At 38.9% G+C, this 27,035-nt stretch overlaps 2 protein-coding genes and 1 long non-coding RNA gene across 9 annotated transcripts in view; all 3 read right to left on the reverse strand.

Annotated features, from left to right (window-relative positions):
• SPART (spartin) overlaps window positions 1–27,035 on the reverse strand; it is a 467,162-nt gene that overhangs the window by 424,857 nt on the left and 15,270 nt on the right. The gene's annotated exons all lie outside the window — the stretch shown is intronic.
• Window positions 1–27,035, reverse strand: part of LOC133207989 (uncharacterized) — a 214,844-nt gene that overhangs the window by 23,736 nt on the left and 164,073 nt on the right. The window lies entirely within an intron of this gene.
• On the reverse strand, window positions 540–26,967 carry CCDC169 (coiled-coil domain containing 169). 4 transcript variants are annotated; one of them, XM_061345255.1, is made up of 8 exons: window positions 26,936–26,967; window positions 19,487–19,569; window positions 18,928–19,038; window positions 18,796–18,836; window positions 8,541–8,639; window positions 8,294–8,347; window positions 6,475–6,551; window positions 540–2,980 (listed from the first exon to the last, which is right to left on the reverse strand). In XM_061345255.1, exons 2-8 carry the CDS (start codon window positions 19,563–19,565, stop codon window positions 2,878–2,880), a joined length of 564 nt encoding a protein of 187 aa, XP_061201239.1. In that variant the 5' UTR covers window positions 19,566–19,569; window positions 26,936–26,967; the 3' UTR covers window positions 540–2,877. The 4 variants fall into 4 exon arrangements, with proteins under 4 accessions (XP_061201239.1, XP_061201231.1, XP_061201247.1 ...); XM_061345247.1 differs by lacking the exon at window positions 26,936–26,967 and adding an exon at window positions 26,657–26,804; XM_061345263.1 differs by lacking the exon at window positions 26,936–26,967 and adding an exon at window positions 25,586–25,609.

Below are 27,035 nucleotides of genomic sequence, written 5' to 3' on the forward strand. Positions count from 1 at the left end.
TTTGCTTCAGGAAGAAGTTTGGCCAGATTCAAACCTTCAGCTCTAATCCTATCTTCCTCTGATGTTTAGCTCCATTCACTCACCAGCCACAGCTGTCAGCAATTCAGTTTCCCATTTTTATATTCAGATTTGTCCAGCTTAGAAGATGATGCACAGAGGCTTTAGAGGAGACAGAATTTACCATACATTGGTTAGCAACATTACAAAAAGATCACCATCATGAAATCAGGGAAAAAACAGACATTGCTACACTGCCATCTCTACTTTAAATAAACCTAGCTCTGTGATTGAGCCTTCTGTGCCTAAACCAATAGTACATACTCTGCTTTCAAGGACTAATTACTCCTAAATGTGCTAAAATATTTGTATAGAATATATTGTTTAAAGACATGTAACTGTTCATTGCTGCAAATGTAATCAAAACTCATTTTACAGCACAGTATAATAATAGTTAGAAAAGTCCATGCAAGATAAATCCAGGCATTCCAAAACATTAATCCATCCAAAACCACCAAACCAAACCAAAAATTCCAACACGGTTTGGGAAAGCTAGCAGTGTAAAAGTTTTATTCAGGTCCAAAGAAATAACACAACAGTTTTGAAATCAAAAACCATCTTTTTGCTGTTTCAAAGAAACTTGAGTAATCAAACTTAGGATAACATCAAAGTTATCAGGGTGCCTTTATTTTCAGAAAGGCAGAAGGAAAATGAAACACAATTAACTCAAAGTGTACGAGTGCAGAGCTATAACCATCTTGTACAGCAAATATTACAACTGGATACACAATTAAAATGGTCAAACACATGTTTGAGGACTTAATTATCGTGCGACTGAGTTTCAAATCCTGCAATTGCTCTTGAGAAGCTGAATCAGAGACTAAGTAGGACATGGTCTGCTCCCCTCCTCAGGTCATTACTGTACCAAATTGTACCAATAGACGTCTCTTAGAATTAAAAAAAAAGTCTCTTTTTAAGTCCCCAGTGGGGACTACCCATGAGGGAATCATCCAAGCCTCTTGCTGTGAAAAAAATGCCATTCTGCCATATCTGTGCAATGTTCCCAATTAGTTTGAGGTGCTCTGGGGCCAGGCTTGAGTGCATTGACTAACACTCAATTCAGAGACAGTAGCAATAAATGTCTGCATGAATCCAAGAACTGGATAATCTTCACTACTGCAGATGTCCCTTGTCTTCTATGCCAGTGGGACCATTATGGTGATTTTTTTCCCCTCTCCTCCTCCATAATGACAAATGCCAGCACAATCAAAATTTGGAATTTTTCCATGTGAAAAGCAGGAGCAAAGCAGTGCTAGCCTCATCAGCTGTGCTATGCTTTCAACTGTGACTGTGAGGAAAAAACTGGCTGGGCAGACCACCCTGCTTATGAAAGAATGGTACCAGGTGCATCATGGCAACATAATAAATATCTGTAATAAATCTCATACTGTGGAAGAGAAAAAAATAATGGGGTTTCCATACAGAACATGCTGTACAATACTACAGGTCTTTTCTCCATTTTAGAATGACATCAGTGATCTTTTTGTATGTGTTTAAATACAGCCCCACTTTAATGCTGCCAGTAATAAGAAACTATTGGTACTGCTCTTAAATAAGCAAAAAGCTTTATTAGGTACTGCAAAGTGCTAGGGATGCTCTTAAAAATAATAAAAGGCAGTCAAGCACTTCTGAAGCATTTGCTCTGCCAAGAGCTTTTAAGATGTAACCCAGAGGCTCAAAGCTTCATTACCAAAACATTTTTCCTGTTGCCATTTTAAAAAAATTCTACTGAAGTTTAATGACTAAAATTTAGGTAATGAATATAATAAATGCACACTTAAGAGTGAAAATACAAAGTAGTTCTACTTTCATTCAAGGGATGACTTTAAGGACTGTCACTATTTTTGACCATAAAAATACATGTATCAGTGGCACTGAAGAACATATAGAGGTTTTTATGGAACCTAGACTGTGGACACAAAGTTTCATAGGAGAGTTCAAATTTCAAATAACAACATACCAATATCAGGAAACATAATGTATATATAGTGTTTAAAAGAAATAACCCCTCCACAAGATAGGCTCTTGTGGAAGAATCCTTAATAAAAAGTGCTCAATTTTCCTTCCATATATGCTCATTACTAGTGCCTGAAGTAGCTGGAAATGGTGCTGTGCTTCTATACTGTGCAGACAGGAAGAGATGGTCAACACAGGGTCTGTGGCAAGCCAGCTTTTAAAAAGTTACATTTGGAAGTGTTATGTTTCCTCTGTTACAGAAGAAAGTTCATGGAATATAAACCAACTTTGTACTATAAAGGGACTCTACTGTGTGGTATCATGCAAAAAATCAAGCCGAATAGTAAACTATGCTGTCGGTCTTCTTAAAAGCCAAATGAAAGGCATGTTCAGCTCTACCATCATGAGACTACTTGAGAGGCTCTCTTTGCTGCCTATACTGAATGGTTATGATCTTGGATGCAATTTTATATGAAATTACTCTTTTGGGGGGTGAGACAATATTTCAGGTTACATCAGTCTGCCTTTTTCTTCTTCTTTGTTGAGAGGTCAGAAATGTTACAGGCTTGTTTGTTTTCAATGGCAGCTGTGCAGTCAAAGAGTTTAAGGACCTACCTAGTGTATAAAGACAATAAATGTTCTCCAAGATTCCTAAGTTCTTGACACACAGAATTACCATAATGGAAAGAGATCATCAGAACTAAGATGGCAAGCAGAAGAAACACATTAAGGCTGCCAAGAAGACATGCCAATCTGGGTTTGGTATTATAAAAAAGCATAAATACATTCATTTTCAATTTAGATACTTTCAGTGAAATTAAATTTTTAAAACTGTGACTGGAAGTCTTTGGCATTAACATTAAATCAGTGCTTTAGTTTTGAAAGCTGCTTCACTCCTACAGTCTTTTTAATCGATCCTTTTTGAGGATTAACCATCTTCGGGTTTCCTTGAACACTGTATCTCTCTCTGAAATAAAATAAATGAAGTTAACCATCAAGTGTTACATTCCCTCCAACTTCTAACTGCTAGAAATTTGCATGCTTTTATATTTGCATAACTGATTATTATTATGAATTAATAAATCTGTGAGAGAGGAAGAAACAAGTATATTTCTGGGTTTGCAGGCTAGCAGAGCATCTAATTATTCTGAATACAAACTCAATCTTCATCTCATCATTCCTGACTACTTCCGTTACCTAAATGATGGCATCTGAAGAATATGAGCAGAATACTAAACATTTGCACAAAGAGGATGATAACTGGCTAAGGAGACATTTTCATCAGCTACATAATCCCCATTAGGAAATGGAAAAACACTTCACATAGATATAGTTACAGTTCTCTGCAGGTATTCCACTCTGGAGGTCCATGCTTTTGAGCCCATGAACTTACATAGAAAATGCTGCCAGAAGACTTCTGAAGTGGTCCTTATCATGGATATATACTCCATCTACATGAAACCTAAAAGAGGCATTTTCATCTTGATCTTCGAAGATAAATCAATGCGAATATAAACAAATCTCCAGGAAGGGTCATTCTCATGATCAAGCAGCATCCTACACAATGTACATTTGTTTCTCTCTCTGTTCATCGCTACAGTGGACAGACAGCATTTTGCATACAAAATATTGGGCTTCAATGTCCTTCTTAAATAAAGGCATCCAGAAGGAAAACACACCACAAAATCACATCATTATATTCACGATTATAGCCAGAGAAATATTTTGTTATGTGGTAGAAGCTGTGATGAAATGATCTGTGCAAATTTCAAATTTCTAGGCAAATGGGCAACAGTTGTCCCTAGGGCTCACTAGTCTTGATACTGACACATCGTTTGCTCCAGCTCTTACAAGCAGTCATGGTCTTAATGGAAGAGCAGCCCCCAAAGACACACGGAACTACTTCTACTCAGAGCTTGAATAATCAGAACCCAAGACCCCAGTCTGCTGAATAACTGATTTATTTAAATTCAAATCAATTGATTATTCAAAATCAATATAAACAATAATGATTTTATATAAATAAATATATAAATAAATGATTATTTAATTGATCCATAGACCACTGTAGAGCAGGGCCAAAGAGCGTATGTTTGTGTGGAATTCTGCAGGCAGCAAAACCTTCTTCCAGTCAAAACCAGCTCGACTTAGGGGCATTGAAGCCAGGCAGCTGCAGCCAGTGCAATGTTCAAACTGAGCTAATAAGCCCTGCTGTATGCCTCAGTATAACAGCAGGTGCTCAGAATGACATTAAATTGGCTGCTCAGATTGCATCAGAGACATAAGTCATCAAAACATCCATGTTTTTCCCAATTGTCAGCAGGCCTATCTTCTTCCTGCTCTGTGAAATACCATAAAAAGAACCTCTGCAGCACTTGACTTCTATATTTGGATGGCCAAGAAATTGAATGCATCAACAATTAGTGTTTACAATTACCATGGAAAGGTGTTTCAGTGTTGCTTTAGTATACAGGTTGGGTTTTCCACACCTGTATAGTCAAAACAATCATAGTTTCTTAGTATGGTTTGAAATCCAATAAAGACAGGCATTTTCTGAAAAGCCAACATAAATGAGATAAGAACTCTAGACAGAAAAATTTCAAATTATTCTCAAGAATAGGTTTATTTTCAATCATGCAGCTCTTTTCTTATTTGAATGAAATAATTTCTCATTAATGTCAGTTTGAATGAACAAATTTCAGGCTGTAAATCAAGACATAATTAAAAACAAATAATATAATAACAACTGTGTTAACCTTGTGACAATCAAGGGCTGCTTACTTATGTTCTAGTATTTCCAAACGGTGTCAAATCCCCATTTTTATCTTCATGTTGCTAACTAAGACCGAAGTCTGACCTGAAAGTTCTAAGTCACCAGTTATAAAAGATAATGCTTTCCAAACTGGACTGCAAAGCCAATACATCGCTACTAAGGACAATTTAAACAATGAATAATTCCATTCATGTGCGTAAAGCACTTTGAAAAGTTAAGAAAAAAAATAATCCGAGAGAAAATGGGTTGAAAGGGGATATTTTGTCACAATATGCTTCTTCCGAGATCAGCAATTACAGGACACTTTATTTTCTTTTATTTGATACAAAGGAACTTACAGAAACACAGTCGTATGATTTCAGGGTAAGTAATGGTCTACTAAAATGAAGCACAAAAAAACCCCAACATAATCATAGGCTACTGCTAACCCTCAGCAAATCTCAGTATCTGCCTGATGATCTGCCAGCAGAGACATTGAATTCTCCTAGCAGAGACACTGAATTCTCTAGCTTCCTGGCCTTCTCCACATGAGCTGTGTTGAACATCACAGGGCCCAGAAGCAACACTGGCTATATATGGGGTACCTCAGACCCATACAGTGCCTTTTTCTATACTGAGAAACTTCAGTTATAGACTTCAACTCATATTGTACTACAATAATTCATATTCTACTAATATTATCCCCTGGAGCATGAAGATCTATGGTTCTAATTGATAAAATCCTGTGATTCTCTGCATCCACAGAATAAAAGGATAAAGCTGGTAAGCAAATACACCTACACAATTTCATGCTTATAATATACTCTCTACATTTTCAGATGTTCCCAATATATATTGTGCATGCTCACTTTAATAATATAGGTAAGTGGATTCACAGAAATGTACTTAGTGTGAGATACTAAATACACAGAGACCATACGAGCTTAGGGAATCTCCAAATAAGAAACATTTGGGAGAGTTCCAAAAACAAACATTATATCCGCCTGCTTACACACTTTTGTAGCCATTTACTTATGGCCATTGGAGGTGGGATACTAGGTCTAAGACACTTTTGATGTGATTCCCTCTATTCTTCATACTTTATATTCTTACTATTTGCAGTACTGTTACAAAATAAATTTCCAATTTCAAGCTTACTCATAAGCACTACAATCAGAAATTCATTTTATTTTTATATAGCTCAGAACAGGTGGGCTCTTTTCAAATTTTAATTTCTAACCCAGATTGATAAACAGAAATCTGTTAAACAATGAACACTATATATGTTGTAATCTAAAATCACTAACATTACCATCCACAAAAATCTCCATTGGATAAAAAGGACCAAGCAAGACATTTGTTTAATTGAATGGACTTAATGGACTACAGGGTATACTTGTTGCTCCCAACTCTGCAGTAATACAGAAAAAAAAAATAAATCCATTATTAACATAACTTGACAAACATCAGAGGTATTGTAAGGTTTCAAAAAGGCCACTTAAATATATGTGCTTTCAATATTGCAACATACTCAGTATTAAATAAAACTGATTAAAAAGCAGTAGAAAAAATATATTAATACCAAGTCAGTAGGATTATGCTCAGTGATGTTTACCAAGAACAGACAGTTGTGGTAATCAGAACACAATACTTAGCAAAAAAAAAAAAAAAAAATGGCAGAAAACATAGTGAATATAAAGGAAATTTACCTCAGTATCGGGTTGTCTCCCTTACCAGTCAGAGCATCTGCTTTTTGCCTTTCAACAATTTTAAGTGTAGCTGAGGTCTGCAATAGCCAGTTTTTTACAAAGCAAGTTATATCCTAACCACAGTTAAGGAAGTAAAATATTTTCAAACTAATTTTGACCAACTACAGTCTTACTGCCATGAAATACTTTAAGCATGTATTATACTGATGCCTTGTTGATTTGGGGAATTGAACACAAGCCAAAATCCTTTTGCTGTGCAAAAATACCATTATTTATTAATCTGAATGATCAGAGAATATGTAATTTCAATTAGCATATTTCTGTCATACTGCCTGCAACTCCACTTTTTCAATGAAGAAACACTGTATTTGTAACATACTTCTCCGAATGAGAAAAAAAACCCAAAACAACTTATAGCCACTTAGTTGTACTTTTGAAAGATTAAAACATTGAGAACAGGAACTACTTAAAAATCTTTTATTTCCTACCTTCTTTCTACAGCCATTCCCAGTTTCACTGCTAATGCAAAGATATTAACAGTTATGCTGGGTATTTCCTGGGCTTTTTCTTGGTTTCATGCTGGAAAGTTAGTTTAAGCAATTCTCTCACATTTCCCCAAGCAGCAATGAACAACATGAAAGAATCAACTGCCCACTGTGCAAACACATGGAAACACTGCTAATTACAGCCTTTCACCTCAGTTAACTATGACAGGGATGCAGTGACAGTCATTCTTGAGTATCACACTAAGCTACTTCTTTTGTATTATTCAGGAATTAAGAGTACTTTCAGAGTAAGAAGTACCAGAAATCTTTACAGGTTCCTTTACAGATTTCTCCAGTTTCTAGTATCGACTTTTACATATTACATAATTTGCAGCAATAAAGTTTAACCTCTGATTTCACCAAAAAAAGTTATCTCATCCCTTATCTTACAAATCTAACTGAAATATGTGCAGTATTGTCAGTCTGAGCTGCCTGGCTAGTTTGTCTTTAAAATAAAAAAATTAGAAATACGAAAAGGAAGAACTGCTATTTAAGGTAGGAGTCACTACTGCTAATAACTTGGTTCTGTTCTTTTCAACTGCAACATTCAACTAGCATAGCAGTCTTGTGACTAATGGATGGGCAAGGGAGTACCAGAAAATGGCTTCAGCTTTCACAATTAAGGGCACTTCGATTATCTTTGGGAACAATGAAACTCCAGTTGATACAAAAGCAAAAAAAAAATATTTAAAATAAAACAAACTGTAGCAAACTTTCCATTTCTAGCTCTTGATTTTTTATTATTTTTTTTTTTTAATCATAGAACCATAGAATCAGCTAGGCTGGAAAAGACCTTCATGATCCTCAAGTCCAACCTTTACTCCAGGACTAGCAAGTTCACCACTAAACCATGTCATCAATGGCCTCACTGACATGGTTTTTGAACACTTCCAGGGATGGTGATTCTACCACTTCCCTGGGCAGCCTGTTCCAATGCCTGATCACCCTCTCTGTGAAGAAAGTTCTCCTAATATCCAATCTAAACATCCCCTGGTGCAGCTTGAGGCCGCTACCTCTTGTGCTATCACTTGTTACTTGGGAGAGGAGACCAGCCACTTCCTCTCTCCATCCTCCTTTCTGGTAGTTATAGAGAGTGATAAATTCTCCCCTGAATCTTTTAATTTCCAGGCTAAGCAACCAGAAGCTTTTGTAATGGATTTGGCAGATATGAAGTGATAAAAGACTTTGACCTTATGGTATTAACAGATACTGTTGCTGTATTAAGAAATCATACTGTTGCTATATTAAGTTACTGAGTCACGCATTTTTCTTACCTGTAAGATCTCTGAGAGGTACATGCGCCGCGCACTGTTAGCTTTGTGATAAACCTACAGTTATAAAAAGGCATATAAGAAGCAAAATATTTTAAAAAATTGAATCATACAGGAAGAAACAAATATACAGCAGAGCTTTTTTTGCAGTGACATATTTTGTGGAACTATTCTGTGTTCCACACATACTGTCTGTTTGTCAGACAACATAATGTCTTTTCTAGATTAGAGGTATACAGTGATTACGAACCTTTGCTTCTTGTTCCAGTCTAACTTCATTGCCTTTTAGCTGATTCTGGAGACTTTTCTTCTCTTCTACTAGTTGTTTGAGAATCTCCTTTAAGGAACCCTGTGGTTATAGTAAATAAATCAACCTTTTACAAATATTTCCGTTCTGTATAAAGATATTATCACCATAGTCCTTATTCTTCAAGCATTATGATATTTATTATTCTATTTGCTTCTTGTACACTTTTTCTTTACATGGTTCTGGCTGGCACACTGCAGAGACAAAAGCAACTAACCATATGCTACAATTATCAGTTACGTCCTACACATTTCTACTGTGTTAAATGATATAGATATGTTTTTCCACACTGCTGTTCCTTGAGAGATTAGCAAAGTTATCTTGTGGTGACCAGGCAGAACTGCTCCTTACTTTTGACCAAGGTACACTCTCATGGTTCATTTTCAGTAGGAGGAAGATTTCCGATGTCACCTGCACATCCATTTTCAAACAGTTTGCCAAGGGAGCTCCTTGACTGGCTGAAGAGACATACGGGATGTCAAAGTTAACTCATAAAAACTTGACTATAATGCAGTATTTTGTGGGGACACTGTCTTAAGTGTGTAGCCATCTGCCTTGTCTACAACTGGGATGAGGGAGAGTAAGTCCATTTTTTGGTTACTGGACAGGACAGTTTTTTGCTTACTGTGTAGTGGAAGTGATAAGCTTGTTATCCCCTTACGATTTCATTATCAATGTTATTATATTACAAGCTAGTCAGAGTCTTCCATTTGTCTGCTCAGGGCCATTGTGTAAAATAAGTGTCTGTTTCAGAATTTTGATTTTTTTCTTTTTTTAAATTTCTAACTCAAGCATCTCCCTGACAGAATAGCTGAATCCTTTCACTTTCTGTGCTGATTACCTGACCATTTCCTTAAATTATTTCTTCTCCCAACCTTAGTGCTTTGCAACACCTTTATTCTCCAGATTTTCCTGGTAAACATGGAAAATAAGATAAAATAATTCTCCAAATACTCCTCATCCTTTCCCCTCCCCCCCTTTTTTTTTTGAAGAAATGTTTAAATATTTACCTATTTATCATGCAAACCTCAGATCCAGAAGTCTAGTATCAATATATGACCTATTTCTCAGAAAGTTTATGAATGCTTGCTAAGAGTTAAAAATCCCAAACTTAATTTAAGCCTTAAGGGATGAATACTGGGTCTGGTCCTGTTTAACATCTTCATTAATGATTGGAACAATGTGGTGCAGTGTTCCCTCAGGAAGGTTACAGATGACACCAAACCAGAAGGAACAGCTGATGGTGCCAGAGGCTTGTGCTGCCATCCAGAGGGACCTCAACAGACTGGAGAAATGAGCCAACAAGAACCTCATGACACTGAGCAAGAAGGCCAAAAAGTCCTACACCTGGGGAGGAACAACCGCATGAACTGATAAATGCTGGAGGCTGCCCAGCTGGAAAGCAGCATGATAGAAAGGGACCTGTGGGTTCTGGTGGACACACTGAACATAAGCCAGAAATGTTCCCTTTTTGCAAAGAAGGCAAATGGTATCCTGGGCTGCATGAGGTAAAGCACTGCCAGCAGCTCAAATGAGGTTGTCCTTCCCATCTGATCAGCCCTGGTGAGGCTATGCCTGGAGTGCTGTGTCCAGTTCTGGGATCCCCAGTACAAGAGAGAGATAGAAATCCTGGAGACAGTCCAATGAAGGGCCACAAGGATGATTAATACACTGGATCACGTCTCTTGTGAGGAAAGGCTGAGAGAGTTACAACTGCTCGGGCTAAAGAAAAGAAGGCTCAGGGAGAGTTTTATTAATGTACATAATTACCGGGAGGGAGAGTGCAAAGTATGGTGCCCAGTGACACGACATGAGGACACAAGCTGAAACACAAGAGGTTCCCTCTGAACATCAGGATATACTTTTTTACTGTGAGAGTGACTGAGCACTGGAATGGGCTGCCCAGGAAAGTTGTGGAGTTGTCTTCCTTAGAGATACGAAAAAAACATCTAGACATTATCACTGAGCATTTTTATCTCAGGTCCATAACTTATATCCTTGACTTTGGACATCATCAAGGTGTTTTCTGGATGTGTAAAGTAATATTCCTACCAATGGTTTCTAACAGATAGCCACCAAACATATACCTGCTTGAAATCTTGGGTCTTCTCCTTTCTAGCATCTGCAGGTCATTGCATCTTTTATTCTTTTTCCGAACTTTTTGTACAACACATCACTGGCTGTTACTGAGATTTCCTTAGGAATGATTTCTGTTAATGTCAAAATTTTTCAGGAGCGTGGCAAAAGCCATGGCAAAAAAAAATCTCTCATGTTGCCAAGAAGGAATAACCCCTCTCACTGTTAAAAAAAAAAAAAAGAGATACAGAAGAGCTCTATCTTTCAAGAATGTTTCACACATGACTGAACTGTTATTAACTTTAATTTGCTATAACAGACACTCTGGAGACATGAAAAGAATTGGGGTTTTTTTGGATTTTGGTTGGGGTTTTTTTTCCTAATTAAAGCAGGAGTACCTTGGATGCAGAGAAAATCTTTGTCCTAGTACAGAAGGCTCCTACATTCAATACAGACAACATTGGCCAATTCAAGGAGAAAAAGTAAGCTACCAATTAAAGAGAAGATTTGGCTAAATTCCACTAGGGTCATGTGCTATTTCATTGCAACATCAGTGTCTGCGCAGAATTAAACAAGACAGATAAAGAAGGCCTCAGCACTGTCAAGATAGGAAACCAATTCTCTTTGCCTTCTTGACCTCACTGCACATAAGCTTATAACCACATGACAGCATATTTTGTACAACATACTCTGTACCACCTACAACATATTTTGTACCACCACAGTAAGCTTAAATACAATAAATACAGAAGTTCAGGCTGCTCTGCATATTTTTTCTATTTAAATCCACAGCCCACTATTTATTTCCTCACTAGATTGTCCATCAGTGTTATATGGGACAGCAAGACTTGGTGTTGCAGCCGTTACAATAGAGCAATTTGGTACCTGCTCAGTGGTGGTACTCAGCTAATTTCTTTGAGTTCTTTCACCTACAAAGTAAATTACTTTAAGATAATTTTTCATTTAATCTTTTCAGAAGTGCTGTCTATTTTTTGCTGCCAATGCAGCTGGTCCAGTGCAGATGCCAAGGCATTCATTCAGATCTGGAGCAGGGAAGATATCCAACTTCAAGGAAACAGAGAGCGCACTACACTCTTTCTATAAGTAAGTAGACAGAAATAGGCTCATGTGACTAAAGTATACAGTTACCACCCCTATAGCATCTGGGTGCCTCATAATTTGTAATGTACCTATGCTTACAGCTCTCCTGTGAAATAAACAAGCTATAAATTACTCCCAATTTACAGATTGGGAAGTAAAGCTCAAAATCACAAAGGGACTAGAGTCTAAATTGCACTTCAGGCAGAATGTAACATCCTAATGCTAATAAAGCAACCTATGCAATGTCTTAAAATCTTCAGATGTGATTTTGTCATATAACTTAGGTAGGCATCTGAGCTGTTTGTGTTGTGGTTGCCTACAAGCACACGCTTAACGAAGCTGCTTAGTTTGCTGCTGAAAGCCTTTATGGTGTCTCAAAGCAAAGCATCCTGATGGTCATCCCCCTAATGGGGCACAACCTGAGAGGCATGCACCACCCACACTGCATAAGGAAGGAATCCTCTTATTTATAACAGCCTAAAAAATAACCCACAAAGAAATTAGATGAGCTACACTTCAGTCCTCTGCTAACCTGAGAGCTTAACTAATGCTGAGATAATATTTGAAGGCAGACTGTTAAATAGTCAGAAAGATAAAATTTACATGGATGGAGGAGGAACAAGTGAGGATGGCTACAAGGTCATGCCTACTTCTGGAAAAGAGGCAGGATGCAAACACAACTCTTCGATATTTCTTACCAACTTCCTATTGATTTTCCATGTCTATTATGCACTCTGTTGTGAATCCCAATCTAGCTGCCTTTCTCCCAGTTAATACCTGAGAAACTCAGGCAGCTAACTCAGCATTCTGACTTCCGTTCCTGGGTGCACACACCTTACTGAGGATGCAGAGCTCAGTACAGTAATACCAAAGTTCTTATAGAAATCTAGGTGACACAGACATTCCTACTCAATTAAAAGACCTCTCCAGTCCCCAAACATTATAAAATGCAATTTCAAAAACAGAGACAAGAAAATTTTAAATGGAAAAATTTCAGAGAGGTTCTGAAGACCCACTTTAACCAGGACTGGTTGTAAGTTACCTGACACCTGCTTTCAAGGCAGCACCTGAAGAATTAGCTGAGACCTTATATATCTGAAGTCTTTGGCTGTTGCACAATACAAATCAAGAAGCAAGAGAACCAGCATACAAATGCAGCTAAATCATTAAGGGATGGATTTTCCTTTCCTGTATCCTGTGGGAAGCAAGCTGAAAGAAACCTCATTGAAACAGATTCAATTATTGATGCTTATGGTTGTATGATCAGCTTAGTGCTTAATACATTTAAACAACAGAAAAGCAAAAGCTCACAGAAAATAGAGCTTAAGGCATACAGTAACACAGACTTGTAGCAGAGTTCTTGGAGCGCAGAAAAGCCTCAATTAAAAAACCAAGGACCAGTAAGAGCTCAAGAGAACCGGGGCAGAGGGGGAAGTCTCCCAGCTATTTAGCACTCAACCAGAAGAAGAAATTACTAACAAAACTTTAGGATGAACTAGTAAGATAAATTAACAAAAAAAGGCTTTTTGGAGGTGGTTTAACTGAATATTGAAATGTTTGTTGATTTGGTTTTTTTTGAAGTTAGATTTATTGCAGGTTCTTCTACTAAGCCTTGAATAGCTGGACTATTTATTCCTGAAAAGGAGACAGAAGCTGACTAAAGCACTTAACCCAAATTTAAGATCCTTAGTTTTCAGTAAGTCGTCCATGTCAAACCACTCTGAGCAAACTGGTAAGCTAAAAGACACACTGAGATTTTAAATGAATACTTTCTTTATGGAATGGAATTTTGCAGGGCTTAGCAAGATTCACTCTCAGAGCAATGACACATTAAGTCTTGCATCCAGCATTTAGCAAAGCCCAGAGCTGCACAAAGGGAACACCAATTCTCCAGTTTTTGTTTTTGTTTTTTTTTGTTTGGTTGGTTTTTTTGTTTGTGTTTTGTTTTGTTTTTTTTTACACAATTTCCTTTTCATTTGACTGAAGTTACATACTTGGCTTAACACTTGCCAGAAAATGAAATTACACAGAATGACACTGCAGCTGAATTTTAAGGCCACCCACATAAGTTGCTCTCTTTCTGGATTTTTCCTTGTCTTTCCTTGTCTGGCTACAAGTGGCAATGGAGGTGACAATTTCTGTGAATCATTTCACAACAAACAAGGTGACAAATCATCAGGAGGCTCAAACTTGCTTTCATCAGAGCCCAGCTCATGTAGACTATTGATCCTTATGGCAACCTGCTTCAGCTCTAATCCTCTTTAAATCTCTCCATGAGTTAGAACAGAAGCAATATATCTGTCAGTCCTGTAGGAAAAAAAAAAACAACACAAACAAAAAACAACAACCCAAGAACACAAAAAGCCTTCACAATCCATTCTACTTGACATTTTAAATCAAATGAAGTTTTGTATAGAAAATAACCTCCCTTCCCTCCCGCACTAGGAGTTGATGTTCATCAGCTGATTTAACTGAATGTTTTTAACAGATCATTTGAAACTCATCAAGAGCAAAAAGCAATACTACAGCTTTAATTTTAAAATTAATTTTAAGTTTATATTGATAAGCTCACTATAAATATATTACTGCAAAAATTATACATAAAAAATAATTAGCAATATGCAGTCGAGATGTACATATACTAGATCCTAGAAGGGCTTCAGTACAGGCTAAGAAAGGCTCCTGTACTTGTCTAAATGCCAAGTGCCCCCTTGTGGTTAGCATCGTCTTTGTGTTTGAAACCAGACCGACAGCGGAACTACCTGCGTGCAATGTCTTCTTCACACGAGACATTGGTAATGGCCAGGGAAAAGAAATCAGCCTGGCGACTTGCTGAAAAGTTCAGGCTCCTTCAGTATAATAGGTGTGGGACACTGCTACCCTAAATCCTTATGTAACCCAGTCTCCCAGTCTCTCATAGAGGTTACCTGCTGGCTTAGGGAGGAGGAACTTAGATACCTCCGTTGTTGTGGTTCAGACTGACAGAGCAAGTTGTTGACTCTGAAACATTTCATTTAGTATCTCTCCCAGTAGGCCTCAAAAAGGCTGGACATTGCTTCCTTGTACATTTTTTTCTGGAAGATATGCAGGGTCCCAGTCAATTGCTAAGAAATTCTTATAATTCTGATAATAATGTCACCTGACTGCAAGATTTTTCCCTGATTGTTTTCTTTGAAATACAAAGTGTATTCTGCCTCTGGGAATACCACGAAGTGATTTGAGTAAAATAGCCTGCTGGTTTGTGTGACACCACCAGAAGGAACAACTAATGCCAACATAACAAATGCAAATCAAAAAGGTCTCTTGGAAACATCCAAAATATTTGTCTGAGGTCACCTGAAAAAAGGAGGTAGGGGAAGTCTGTGAGGAGGTAGGATGTAGCTTAGGGCAGTCAGACCAGACTATACAACTTTCTCCAAAATACTCCAAAATTCAGTTTCATTAAAAGATAGAATACCTGATTTCTTCTTTCCATAAAGCTACTGGTGACTTAATCCAGCAAGAGGAAAAAGGTTCATTTGACAGCCACTTGCTAGGATAGCTGTCAACATTTCCTATGGCATTATAAAGTGCTGATGTTCCCTATAGGCAGTTATTAACACCTACTGAAATACAAAGTCTTTGCTATGTGTTCTCATAAACCCAAGATCCCCTCCTGTCATGTTGCCAACGCCTTCTGCAGTGTGACACTGCCACACATCCTGCTTTGAGTTTAAAACTGACAGAAAAAACCCTGAGGTGGCTGTGTGAGGGTCTCAGCTCTGCAGTCACTGTGCTCTCATAAAGGCAGCTATGCAAAACAAATATCTGGCCCTTAATGTCACAATTTTCTCAGCTATGATGCTGGACATTCCTGAAAACGGTGATTTATGACAGCAACCTTGGTTCCTTGACAAATCTTAACTAGAGCGTTGCTAAGGCAATGCTATAAAGAGTGTGCTCTTCTGAACTGATTTTGCAGTATGCCTTTCAGTATTTGCATACTAAAGCTGCTATCTAGGGATTCTTTCTTGCAGAAATGGTGAGAGAGAAAAGAATAATTTTCTTTCTGCATATATGGGAAATTACACTTAGCAGAGAGCATGTATTTCACCAAAACTCATTTCATGAAGAAATGTGAATGAATGCAACCTGTTTAAGAGGCAAGTATAATCCACATCATGTTATACTTCAGAGAGAAGGCATTCCACCTGTAATTATTTCTGAAGTACTGTATGACATTTGTATTATTCATTGGGACATAAAGGAAATTACTGACTAAACAGTTTTCACTGTTGGAACTCCCTTCTGCTTGTCACTGTTTAGGTTATTTTTAATCTGTCCTCAGTACACAAAAATGATTTTCAAAACCCTGGCTGTAAAAAATTTGTGTGTTCAAGGTATTAGTTCTACATTTACTCTCAAGTGACACCTACATGATATTTTTGAAACAAACAAAAAAAAAAAAGGTTTACCTCAAGTCAGTATAAGGCCTTCAGAATGATAATTGTGTATTTAAATGGTATAGGGGTGTTTTCATAGCAAGGAATCATTCATCAGTACGATTCTAATTCTAAAGCAAAATAGTGCAAGCCATCTGCAACAATTATTGCAATCTATCAACACAGAAAATCCTCTGTGCTTCCTTGTTCATCACTCCAGAATTTGCATCTGTATTCTTCTCTTTCATTCAGGTTTTTATAGCTTGCTGACTGCCAGGGTCCCTGATGACTAATCTTTTTTTATTTTCCCTGTATTGCTTGATATGGAGAAAATATTTTATGCTACCTATCTCTCAACGGGATGAATTACTCTACAGACATGGGTTTTTTTCCTTCTATTGACTAGGGCAGGACCATAAATGACTACCTGAGTGAGATTAATCTCTTCAGGATCTTTGAGCTATCTCCTCTGTTAAATGCAGTTGAAATTGCTTAGGAAGTTATAAAGTATTAGAGGTCTGTCTAATAACTCTAACTGCGTAATTCTTACTCCCTTAGGAACATACCTTAAGAAGACTTGAAAATACATTTAATTTTCTAAATATGTTGCTCAAAACAAAATCTACCATCTCCTGTTGCCATATTATAGACACTGTAACATACTGCTGGAAGAATCACTGCCCTTTCCACAGAGCTTCATAGAATCACGGGATCATAGAATCACAGAATAGTTTTGGTAGCAAAAGACCTTTATGATCATTAAGTCCAACCATTAACCTAGCACTTGCCAAATCTACCACTAAACCATGTCCCTAAGTACCACATGTACACATCTTTTAAATACCTCCAGGGGTGGTAACTGCACCACTTCTCTGAGCAGGCTGTTCCAGTGCTTGTCAACCCTTTCAGTGAAGAATTTTTATATGCAATATGCATTGCAAATATATATTCCTATTTATATAGGAATATATTCCTATTCGTATGCAACTGAAAGTTGAAAGCTGAATATCATCGTGTACTTTTGATTTAGCACACACATACGATTTTATATATACCAACTCTCAGCGTTTTTACTTCGAGCAAGTGTAGATTGATGACTGGCTGAAAAGCTCTTTGTTTTTCTACACCCACTCACCACATCTGCTCTTTATTCTCATCTGTGGAGAAGCTAAATATTCACCCCTACTCTTTTGAACAACTGTCAAAAACATAAAAAGGATTTGGATAAACCTATATGCTTAAACACCACAAAACTATCTGTGTATTTTTTTTTTACCAGAGTCTTATCTCTTAAAAGAAGAAAGCAGCCCTATATTCTCCAGGAATATCTGTAAATATACAGACTTTTATGATAGCTTCAGTGAAAGAAAAACAGCAAAACCCAAAAAATACATCTATTTTCTTCTCCTCTTTCGAGCTCCCAAAAATCGCAACAAGGAAAAATGAAACATTTCACTAAAACCCTAAGCACTTTTTTCCCCCTGAGGCTGACAAGCACAAGACTGTATTCATTCTAAGCTGAAAGGCTGAAGGAAGGACTTCAAACTTCAGAAGAAAAACCTATGGTGTGGCACATAGGCTCCAGACTTCCCTAGGTGTCATTAAGTCTAGGACTCTCCAAATTGTCTACTAGACTCCTTCTGGCAGCATGAATCTTTCAGCTTTGCTGACACTCTTTCCTTTATGGGAACAGTAATCAAACCTCTTAGAACCATAGCTCATAGGTGAGAAGGTAAGGCAGTATTCAGCAGGAATTAGAAATGCACCGAACTGATGCAATCCAGCTGCTGGTAAAGGAAATTCCCTCACTGGTAATGACTCTTGGAATGCGTGGCAAGGTGTAATTGAACTGGTTAACAGAATACTAGCAATTGGATGGAAATAACCACTTCTGATACTCTAAGCGTGCTTGTCAGTCTGTGTCTGCCTCTTACAGGTGGACAGGAATAAAATTGTCTGAAGCTGACTATATTGTAAATTTTCTAGATCAATGTTCTTTCTTCAAGACTTCTCTTCAAACATAACCCCAGCTGTGAAATGAACTCTGTGAAATAGGAAAGTGGAATGGGAAAGATTTTGTTCTCTTTTTAATTAGGTTTTTAATATAAAAAAAAAAATTAAAATTCTTCCAACCTAGAAAACACCATGATTTTTAGGACAGTAGTAAAAATGACAAGAATGTTTACTATCTGAAAGCCATGAATCAGATCAGAAAAAGCAGTTAATTATTCACTCCCTGCTTACAACAGATAATCATTTCCATTAATAGGGCATGCAGCCTCTTCTAGGCTCAGTAAACTCCCATTAATATTCAGAATCTAAAGCACAAAAATGTCACATGGAAACATTTGTGTAAGTATAATCAGCTGGTCTACAAAGATGATTAAGGGACTGGTGTATCTGACACATAAGGAGAGGCTGAGAGAGCTGGGACTGTTCAGCCTGGGAAAGAGAAGCCCGGGGGGGCTTATCAATATGTATAAACACGTGATGGGAGGAAATGAAGGAGAGTGAGCCAGACTCTTTTCAGTGGTGCCCAGTGACTGGACAAGAGGCAATGGGCATAAACTGAAACACATGACACCACGACAAGTACTCACCATAGACATTTGATCAAAGGTGTGAACAGTGGACAATTTATCTACAAATAAATAGAAAATTTGTTCCATTTTATAATTTCAACATATAATCACTACTTTGATTGAAAAACAGTTACAAAAGCCCATTTCTACCTGCTGGATTTCCACAAATGAGCTCCATCTTGTCTTGAAGAATATTAATTTGCCTTTCCAGATGTTTTTTCCATTCTACTTGTGTCTCATATCTGGTTTTCCATTCATTACCTTAAAAACAAATGCAGCTTATTTTATTTCCCAGATTATTTTATGCCATTTCAAGCAAAAGTTAGCATTTTTTCAAATTCTGTTCCCATTTCTTTTTCTGGAGATGGAGAAAGTCTCCAGTTAGTAATCCTCATAATGAGGATCTCTGCATACAAAAGATCTTGAAAATATTAATCAAGGAAATTTCTCACTGGGCTTACTGTGGCCAGAATATTAACCAACTTAATGAATTCATGTTGCTCATAATTTCATAAATCATTAACCAAAAAAAGCTATCATGGTAGCATGCAGCATTCCTAAATTTCACATTTGCAAATTCTCACCTATGACAGTCATGTTTGAAAAGGGAAAATTTAAATTTCTAAATAAAAATATGTATCTCTCTAAGACCTTCCCCAAAAAATTAGCTTTCTACTCAGTCAGCAAGACTCTGGTGTAATTCACTTACCTTCATCTTCAACACTGCTAACTCTTTTTTCCAATTCTGTGACAGTGTTTCTCAGTTCAGATATCGAAATTTCAAGCATTTGCCTGTGGTATTGAGAGAAGTCAATAAATTTGCTACTGCATGAATCTTATTATTAAAATTAAAAAGCATAAATCAAATATATTTCAAGCTGAAGTATATACTGGTCATTCACGTCATTGCACCATCTTACCCATGGGGTTTTTTAATGTAATTTTGCCTATGGATACTACCGTGCCTTAAAAAAAAATTAGAAGCATTTTGACTTTGTGAATTACATTATTTCTATTAAGAAAAAGAAGACCAAAATTTCCTAAAAGTTAATTGTCTAGCAGATCATGAGAATTAAATGTAGAGAGGACACTGGCCTTCATTTTTCACCTGAAAGACACCCAAGGGTTGTGCTGGGGTTTTTTGAAATACGAAGGTGCCTGAGAGACATGTCATTTGAAATTCTGAATAAATTCTTCCTTTTGACTCACTGCTCAATGTTTAGTAGTAATTTTCTAAATTGTACCCACAGCAAAACCAACCAAAACACACCACGCATTATGACTATCAGAAAAGAAAGCTAGTGATTAAAGTAAGATGAGTGTTACAAAAATATACAAGAGCTAAAGCCATTTTTTTCAGTACCTTAATCTTGTGGGGGAATACATTTGTGCCCATTGATTACTTCTGTGTACAGGCTGGGCTGCCAAACAGCTGGCAACGACCATGGAAACTGGGCTCTGTTTGCCTTGGAAGGTATGACCAGAAGTGGAAGCTAGCAGAGGACTTTGATGAGAGCACAACTCATCTACACACATCTGCAATGTGCTGAACGACTCTCATCCTTGTAAATTGTAAAATAGTAGTTTACAGGGCTACAGTGAATCACTGGGAGACTTGTTTAGGCTGGAGAAGAGAAGGCTTCAGGGGAGACCTTGTAACAGTCTTTTGGTATCTGAAGGAGGCCTACAAGAAATCTGCAGAAGGACTTTTTACAAGGGCATGTAGTGGCAGGACAAGGGGGAATGGCTTTAAAGTGAAAGAGCGTAGATTTAGGTTAGACATTAGGAAGAAATTCTTTACTGTGAGAGTAGTGAGACACTGGAACAGGCTGCCCAGAGAAGCTGTGGCTGTCCCCTTCCTAGAAATGTTAAAGGCCAAGTTAGATGAAGCTTTGAGCACCCTGGTCTAGTGGAGAGTGTCCTGGCCCATGGCAGGTGATTTGGTACTAGATCTTTAAGGTCCCTTTCAATCCATCATTCTATGATTCTGTGGTTCTACGATCACACCAAGAGGACTATTCTGCTGTCTAAATTACTGACCATATTTATGCCAACAACCTCTTTGGAGATATTTATGGAAAAATGTTCCTGCCTGTGAGATCTGAAGAACACATCCCACACCAGCATAGGTGCAAGCAAAACACAATGCATCACAACACAACAGCAGTTTGTGGGTTTGTCCTTTAAAGTTAAGTTTAGAAGACCAAGATTTCAAAAAACGATCAATGGTTCTTGGGTGCCTTCAGTTTTAGTGCCCAAACTGAGGTATTTCTAATACAACTCTTCAAATAAGGTCATTCGGTAAATGCTTTACAATACCAATATGATGATAGATATCTTTTGAACCATAGCCTAGTTCATAAAGCATGCAAGAGAGAAAGTCTTTGTGCTGTCCTATTTTCTGGTGGGTTTTTTTTCTGTTTTAAAGGGCAGCTTCCATGTCAACATTGATCATTTCTTTCTGAACATGTTCATAATGAAAAATGCTTTTAAAGATGCAGTTAATTAGCCTATGATAAATTAAAGCTCTGATGATGCAGCTGATTACTGAGAAATGGCATCACCTGTTGCACTCATCCTCACATTCTGTTGGTGACATTCTCATAGCTTGAAACATCAGATTGCAACTTAAAGATGCAGAAGCAGAAGCAAACCAACAGATATTAAGAAACAGAGGAGGTATGCCTGGAACATGGAGGTCTGAAGAGTTTAAATAGCAAAGAAATGTAAAGAAGAGTAATGTAAGGTAATTCAAGTAAGTTTTCAGTGCAAGAAACACACTGCAGGGCAGTTAGACTGAGATCTCAAATGGCAGGGGAGAACTCAGTCTCCCTCTTTGCTCCATCACAATTTTTATCCCTGCTAATGTTAGATAGGGGGGACAGAGACAGAAAAATAATGAAAGAGCTAGTAACTTGCTGGAGACAAAAAGGGTGTGCTGAAAGCCCCAGCAAAAGATAGAGTTGGAACACAGGAGTCAAAAAGCTTAGATGCAGGAAAACCAAAGGAAATCTGATTGCTGCTGCCTGTTTGCTCCCATGCTAATGAAAGAGGCAGATGGCTAGGAATAAAAAAGAGAAAATCTTACTACACTGCTGGTATCATCATAATACAAACAGATAAGGTTTCTGTAGAGCACTTTTTTCTCAACCTCACTATGCTTGGAAAAGAAGGAATTATGATGACAGTGAGTGCTAAAATCAGAGTTTTGAAGGAAGTAACACTGAAAATTAAACAGAAAGTTGTAACTAGAGCTGAGCTGTATCAAAAAAGTGTTTTTCAAAGAAATCTTAACTAGGTGCTTGGATGTAGAGGGATAACACAGGAACAATGAGTTCTTTAAATCCAATGTTTTCTGTTTTTCATTTTTGTTACCATTCCAAGACTATATACAACATTTCCTACATTAGATTTTATTATTCTTTCTGCACCATTAGCAAAACTGCCAGCCAACTTCCACTTATATTTTGTCCTGATGAAAATGAATACAGAAATGATAAATTGTCAGGTATCAGACTGTACTTGTGTCCTGAGTTCAGCAGTAGCAGTCATTTTTCTCCTTCTTAGTAGCTGGTGCAGTGCTGTGTTTTGACTTTCAGCCTGGGAATATTGCTGATAACACTGATGTTTTTAGTTGCTGCTCAGTAATGTTTACTCTGACCAAGGACTTTGTGAGCCTCATGCTCTGCCAGCGAGAAGTGGAAGCCGGGAGGAAGCAGAGACAGGACACCTGACCCAAACTAGCCAAAGAGGTATTCCATACCACAGCACATCATGCCCAGAATGTAAAACTGGGGGCAGCTACCCGGAGGGGCTAGATCACTGCTCAGTCAGGCTGGGTATCGGTCAGTGGGTGGTGAGCAGTTGTATTCTCTTCTCTTGTTATTTCCCTTATCATTATTATTATTGGTGGTAGCAGCAGTGGTTTGTGTTATACCTTAGTTACTGGACTGCTCTTATCTCAACCCGTGGGAATTACATTCTTTCGATTCTCCTCCCCATCCCTCCGGGAGCAGGGGGGGAAGGGGGGGAGTGAGAGGTAGACTGCGTGGTTCTGATTTACGGCTGGACTTAAACCACGACAACTTGCTACACCGACAGAAAGTCTTATTTTCATTTGTCAACTGAATCTATTATTTTTTTTAATATAATTATTATTAAACATTTAATACTCCAATGGCACCCAAGAAGTAGCCAGGGTGAAACCTCTCTATTTTAGTCAGTGTATATGCAGTAAATTACAGTCACTGCCCTGACAGAGGACGGATGCAGAAGTAAATGACATTGACCAACTTGGTAAATACTTCAGCTTTTTAACATATCAGAGTATTTTGTACTTGTGGGGTTATTTCTAATTGTGACAGAAAGTGATGGTCATGCCATGTATCTGTTACCGTGAATCTACTGCAACTGTATATATCTGCCTACCCAGAGACTTTGGTCTGTACTTAGAGGGACTGTGGTGTGACTTTATCTGCAACTTCACAGATGTTAAATATAATCAGACATATTCAAGGCCTATGAATCCTTCCCATGTCAATGGGTAATTTATAGTCATCACAGAAGAAAAGACCATAAATCCTAGAAGCTCACATGTAAGTCACCAGGGGAACTTAACTACATCCTTGCATACTAAGCATAATAAGAAAGCTCTTGTGAAGAAAAGGAGGAAAAACCACAGTTCAGGTAAGAAGCCTGTGATTGAAATTACAAAGAAAAAAGTTGCTAAGTTTCTTTTTAAGGCAGCGTACAGGTGTTATTTTAGTTGAAAGTGAAAGCCATTTAGGATAAAAGTCATTTTCCTGCACATTTTGCTAGCGGATCTGGATATCAGGTACATGTACCAGGCAAAAGGCTGCCTGAAGGGATTTTCTATAGTGGAGGGAGAAAGCAGTGAAAAATTACAGGAGAAGCTCAGGGCAAATCATCAGCTCTATAATGTGGCAGAGCTTTACTGATTCCTGTAGAAGACAAAATACACAGATGCCTTCAGAACCTCCAAGCAAAGCAGAAACGATACTGTGCAGTGCAAAAGGCACCACAGGGAAGAGCATACCCAGTATTGAAAGCTGCAGACTTATGAGACTTGCAGCCAGCAGTGTGCTGGGAAAATGCTGCAGTTTTCCTTGCCAGGAAAGCCACAGAAGCTGAAATCTCACAAGCTGAATTAACACACAACTCTATCAGCATTAGCAAGTAGCTGACATGCATAAATACATGGCTTTAAGACCTCTGTCTATTAAGAAGTATACCACAGTATTATATGCCTTCTGTCCCTCTCATAAACATTTGCCATGACATTTCCCAACCAAAACCTGCACCAAATCTTTAATTACGGTAACTCAGAGGCAAATTTAAGCTGACTTTCATTAAAGACTTTGAAAGATTTCACAGTACTACATCCACTATATCACTGAGCATCAGCAGGTACCTGAGGTACCCCTTACAGACAATAGATGATTCGATTTACTTTTTGAAGTAAAAAACTCTTCTTCAGCAGTGTTAAATGAGTGATAGGTGAGCTGTCAGCAAACTGTCTAAATGGCGCAATAATCAAATAAGCCAGTAAAAAGACAACAAGGGTGAGGTGGCTGTGAAGGAATGTAGACATCTGCAAGCCAGCCATCCTTAGCTGGCCTTATACCCAATGGAGAGAAACAGGTACTTCCCAGGGTGTGAGCCATCTCATACCAGCACAGCCAGCCAAAGTAGGTCAGGTGAATCATACCTTCAAAAAGCTTTTCTGTGTCATTGACTACACACGGCACTGGTTTAGATGTACCTGTCTAACAAGCCTGGTCATTAACAGGTTGAATAAATAACTTCTGAAAAATCAGCAATAATGGCATTGTCTATTTGCACACACAAGATATAGATGGGAAACAGTTGTAGCATCCACCTGGAGCAGTAAGTCTATTACTGTCATGCCATCACAAGAAAGGTTTTAATTAAATATATATTTTTCTTTTATCAGCAAATAAGTCATCAATTCATAAGGTGTCATGGACTTTGGGCCCAATCCTGCAGAATATTCTCAGGGATTAGCAAGAATTTAAGGTACATGAAGAATCAAGGTTTTCATTGATTAAAAAAAAAAAAAAAAAATCTGAGCAGTGAAACAAAGCCAATACCATTCTGCTTTTCACCTGAACTCTCATAATATCAGGCTCACATGTCAAAGTAAAAGACTCGGTGCGTGCAGACAATAACTGAAATATCGACACATATTGAGTTCAGGAGACTTAGTAAAAGGACATTTGCTTAAACATTGGTGCAGGTATGTCCAACCTCCTTTCTGTGACATTTTGAATACAGAAGCTGCCTACCCATTTTGACTCTCTTAATACTGTTTTCCCCATTTCCAGTAGTGAACAAACATTTTATAAAGTCTGCAATTGCAGGACTAGTTTTAAGAGATCTGCAGTCCAGACACTGAAAAAAACATTGTCTGGGTGTGGGGGGGAAATGTGTATGGAATAGAACGTTTGAAAATGGTATGGAAATGTATTAAGGTAATCAATACAATTAAGGGTAATTATGGGTCTGATTTAAGGCAGCACAGGAGCTTCTGACATTTTCTAACTTTTAATATATTAACATTCAAAAGGCAATCGTGTTCTTTAACACAGGGGAAAATGTGTAACTTCCAAAGCAAAGTGGGAAAAACCCCAACCTAGAATCCCACCACTGTGCAAGCTTTAACAATCACCAGGGCACTGAAATATCTGCCGCTTAAGCAAGGGAACAAACTAGTACCACTAACAAGTCCTCATATTCTTTGCAAACTGCACCAGAGGGATGCCCATACTTTCCATGTAGGTTTCAGAGATATTTACTGATAGTAGAGAGAGCAAAATCCAGTTTTCCAGTTTTATTCAACACTGTGGAAGAAAGCACATATAAAGAGCACCTCATTGCCCATTTGATCCTTCTTTTCCCAAAAGGGCATGCTCCCAAAGGAGTTTTTCTGTTCTTAATCCATCGTGGCTTCCAATCTCTGTGTATTGGATTTGGCTTGGCTACAGTTAATTTACTTCACAGTACCTGGTATGGTGCTGTTCTGGATTTGTGCTGAAAACAGTGTTGATAATTCAGGGATGTTTTAGTTATGGCTGAGCCAAGGCCTTTTCTCACCCCACCCTGCCATTGTGCCGGCTGGGGGTGCACAAGGAGTAGGAAAGGAACACAGCCAGGACAGCTGACCCCAGCCGACAAAAGGGATATCCCAGACCATGTCACGTCATCTTCAGCAAAGAAACTGGGGGTGGTGGCGTTTTCCAGGGCAGTCCTGCCTGGGATTGGCATTGGTCAGCTGCTGGTAAGCAGCCGGGGTTTTCGTCATCATTTGCTTTTCTTGTGTTTGTTTCTAGTTTTCTTTTTACTTATTGTCTTTGCCTCAACCCACAGATTTTCTCACTTTTAGCCTTTTGATTCTCTCCCCAGTCCCGCTGGAAGGGAACTGAGCAAGTAGCTCCGTGGTGTTCAGCTGCCTACCGCAGCTAAACCACGACACTCAGTCCCATTTTCCTTGACTGTACCAGATGCATTCTTGGCTAAAATTATTCACCCTACTTCTCCAGGCTCCTTGTGCTAGTGCCAGCCCTCTGACCGGCAATTCCACTTGCCCACCGTGCCCTGTTACCGCACACCTCCCCACCGCCCCACCCGTGCTCCCAGCAGAGCTGCGGTCGGACACCCAACGCCCGACACACTGCCGCTCTCCCCGCGCCGCCGTCAGCCGCAGCCCCCGCCCCAGGCAGCCCCCGCCATTTTGCTGCAGGGAGGCGCCCGCAGGGAGGCGGCGGGAGTCCCCGGGCGCCTCCCGGAACAGTGGGACGGTGCGGACCGGGCCTCAGCCCCGTCCCCGCCGGACACTCACTTCTTCCGCCTCTCTCTGCCCAGCTCCAGCGCCAAGCGGTCCGGCACTGCCGCACGGCGGCCCCTGCTTTCCGCCATGCCGCCGCCGTTGCGCGGGGTGACGGCCGCTGAGCGCCCGGCAGAGACCCGAGGGAGCGGCGGGAGCCGCCCTGCCGCCAGCGCCGCTGTGTGCCCAGAGCCGGGATGGGCCAACCCAGCCTCCGCGGCCGCTGTGGTTCTCCCCTAGCCCAGGGAAAGCGGAGAGGGGTGCTGGGGGCCAGGCAGCCGGCATGGCCCACACCTCCCCAGCCAAGATGTGCGCTCTGTCCTTCAGTCTGCCCGGGTTGTGCTGATGCCACAACAGCAGCAGGGTCACTAATCCAGGACGATCTAGTGCCTTG

Source organism: Neopsephotus bourkii, unplaced genomic scaffold (genome assembly GCF_033783945.1).
Source record: "Neopsephotus bourkii isolate Nb327-2 ecotype Australia unplaced genomic scaffold, CSIRO-AGI_Nbou_v1 NB_38, whole genome shotgun sequence".
NCBI classification, from domain to species: Eukaryota; Metazoa; Chordata; class Aves; order Psittaciformes; family Psittacidae; genus Neopsephotus; species Neopsephotus bourkii.

Bases quoted from the DNA above. Each gene is read 5' to 3' on its own strand.
- CCDC169 (XM_061345237.1), bottom strand. From the start codon at position 20,313: ATGTGTGTAGATGAGTTGTGCTCTCATCAAAGTCCTCTGCTAGCTTCC. The intron at 19,039-19,486 runs GTAAGTGAATTA...TTTGTTTTTAAG, and splicing joins TAGCAGTGTTGAAGATGAAG to GTAATGAATGGAAAACCAGA. The intron at 6,552-8,293 runs GTAAGAAAAATG...TGGCTATTGCAG, and splicing joins ACCTCTCAGAGATCTTACAG to ACCTCAGCTACACTTAAAAT.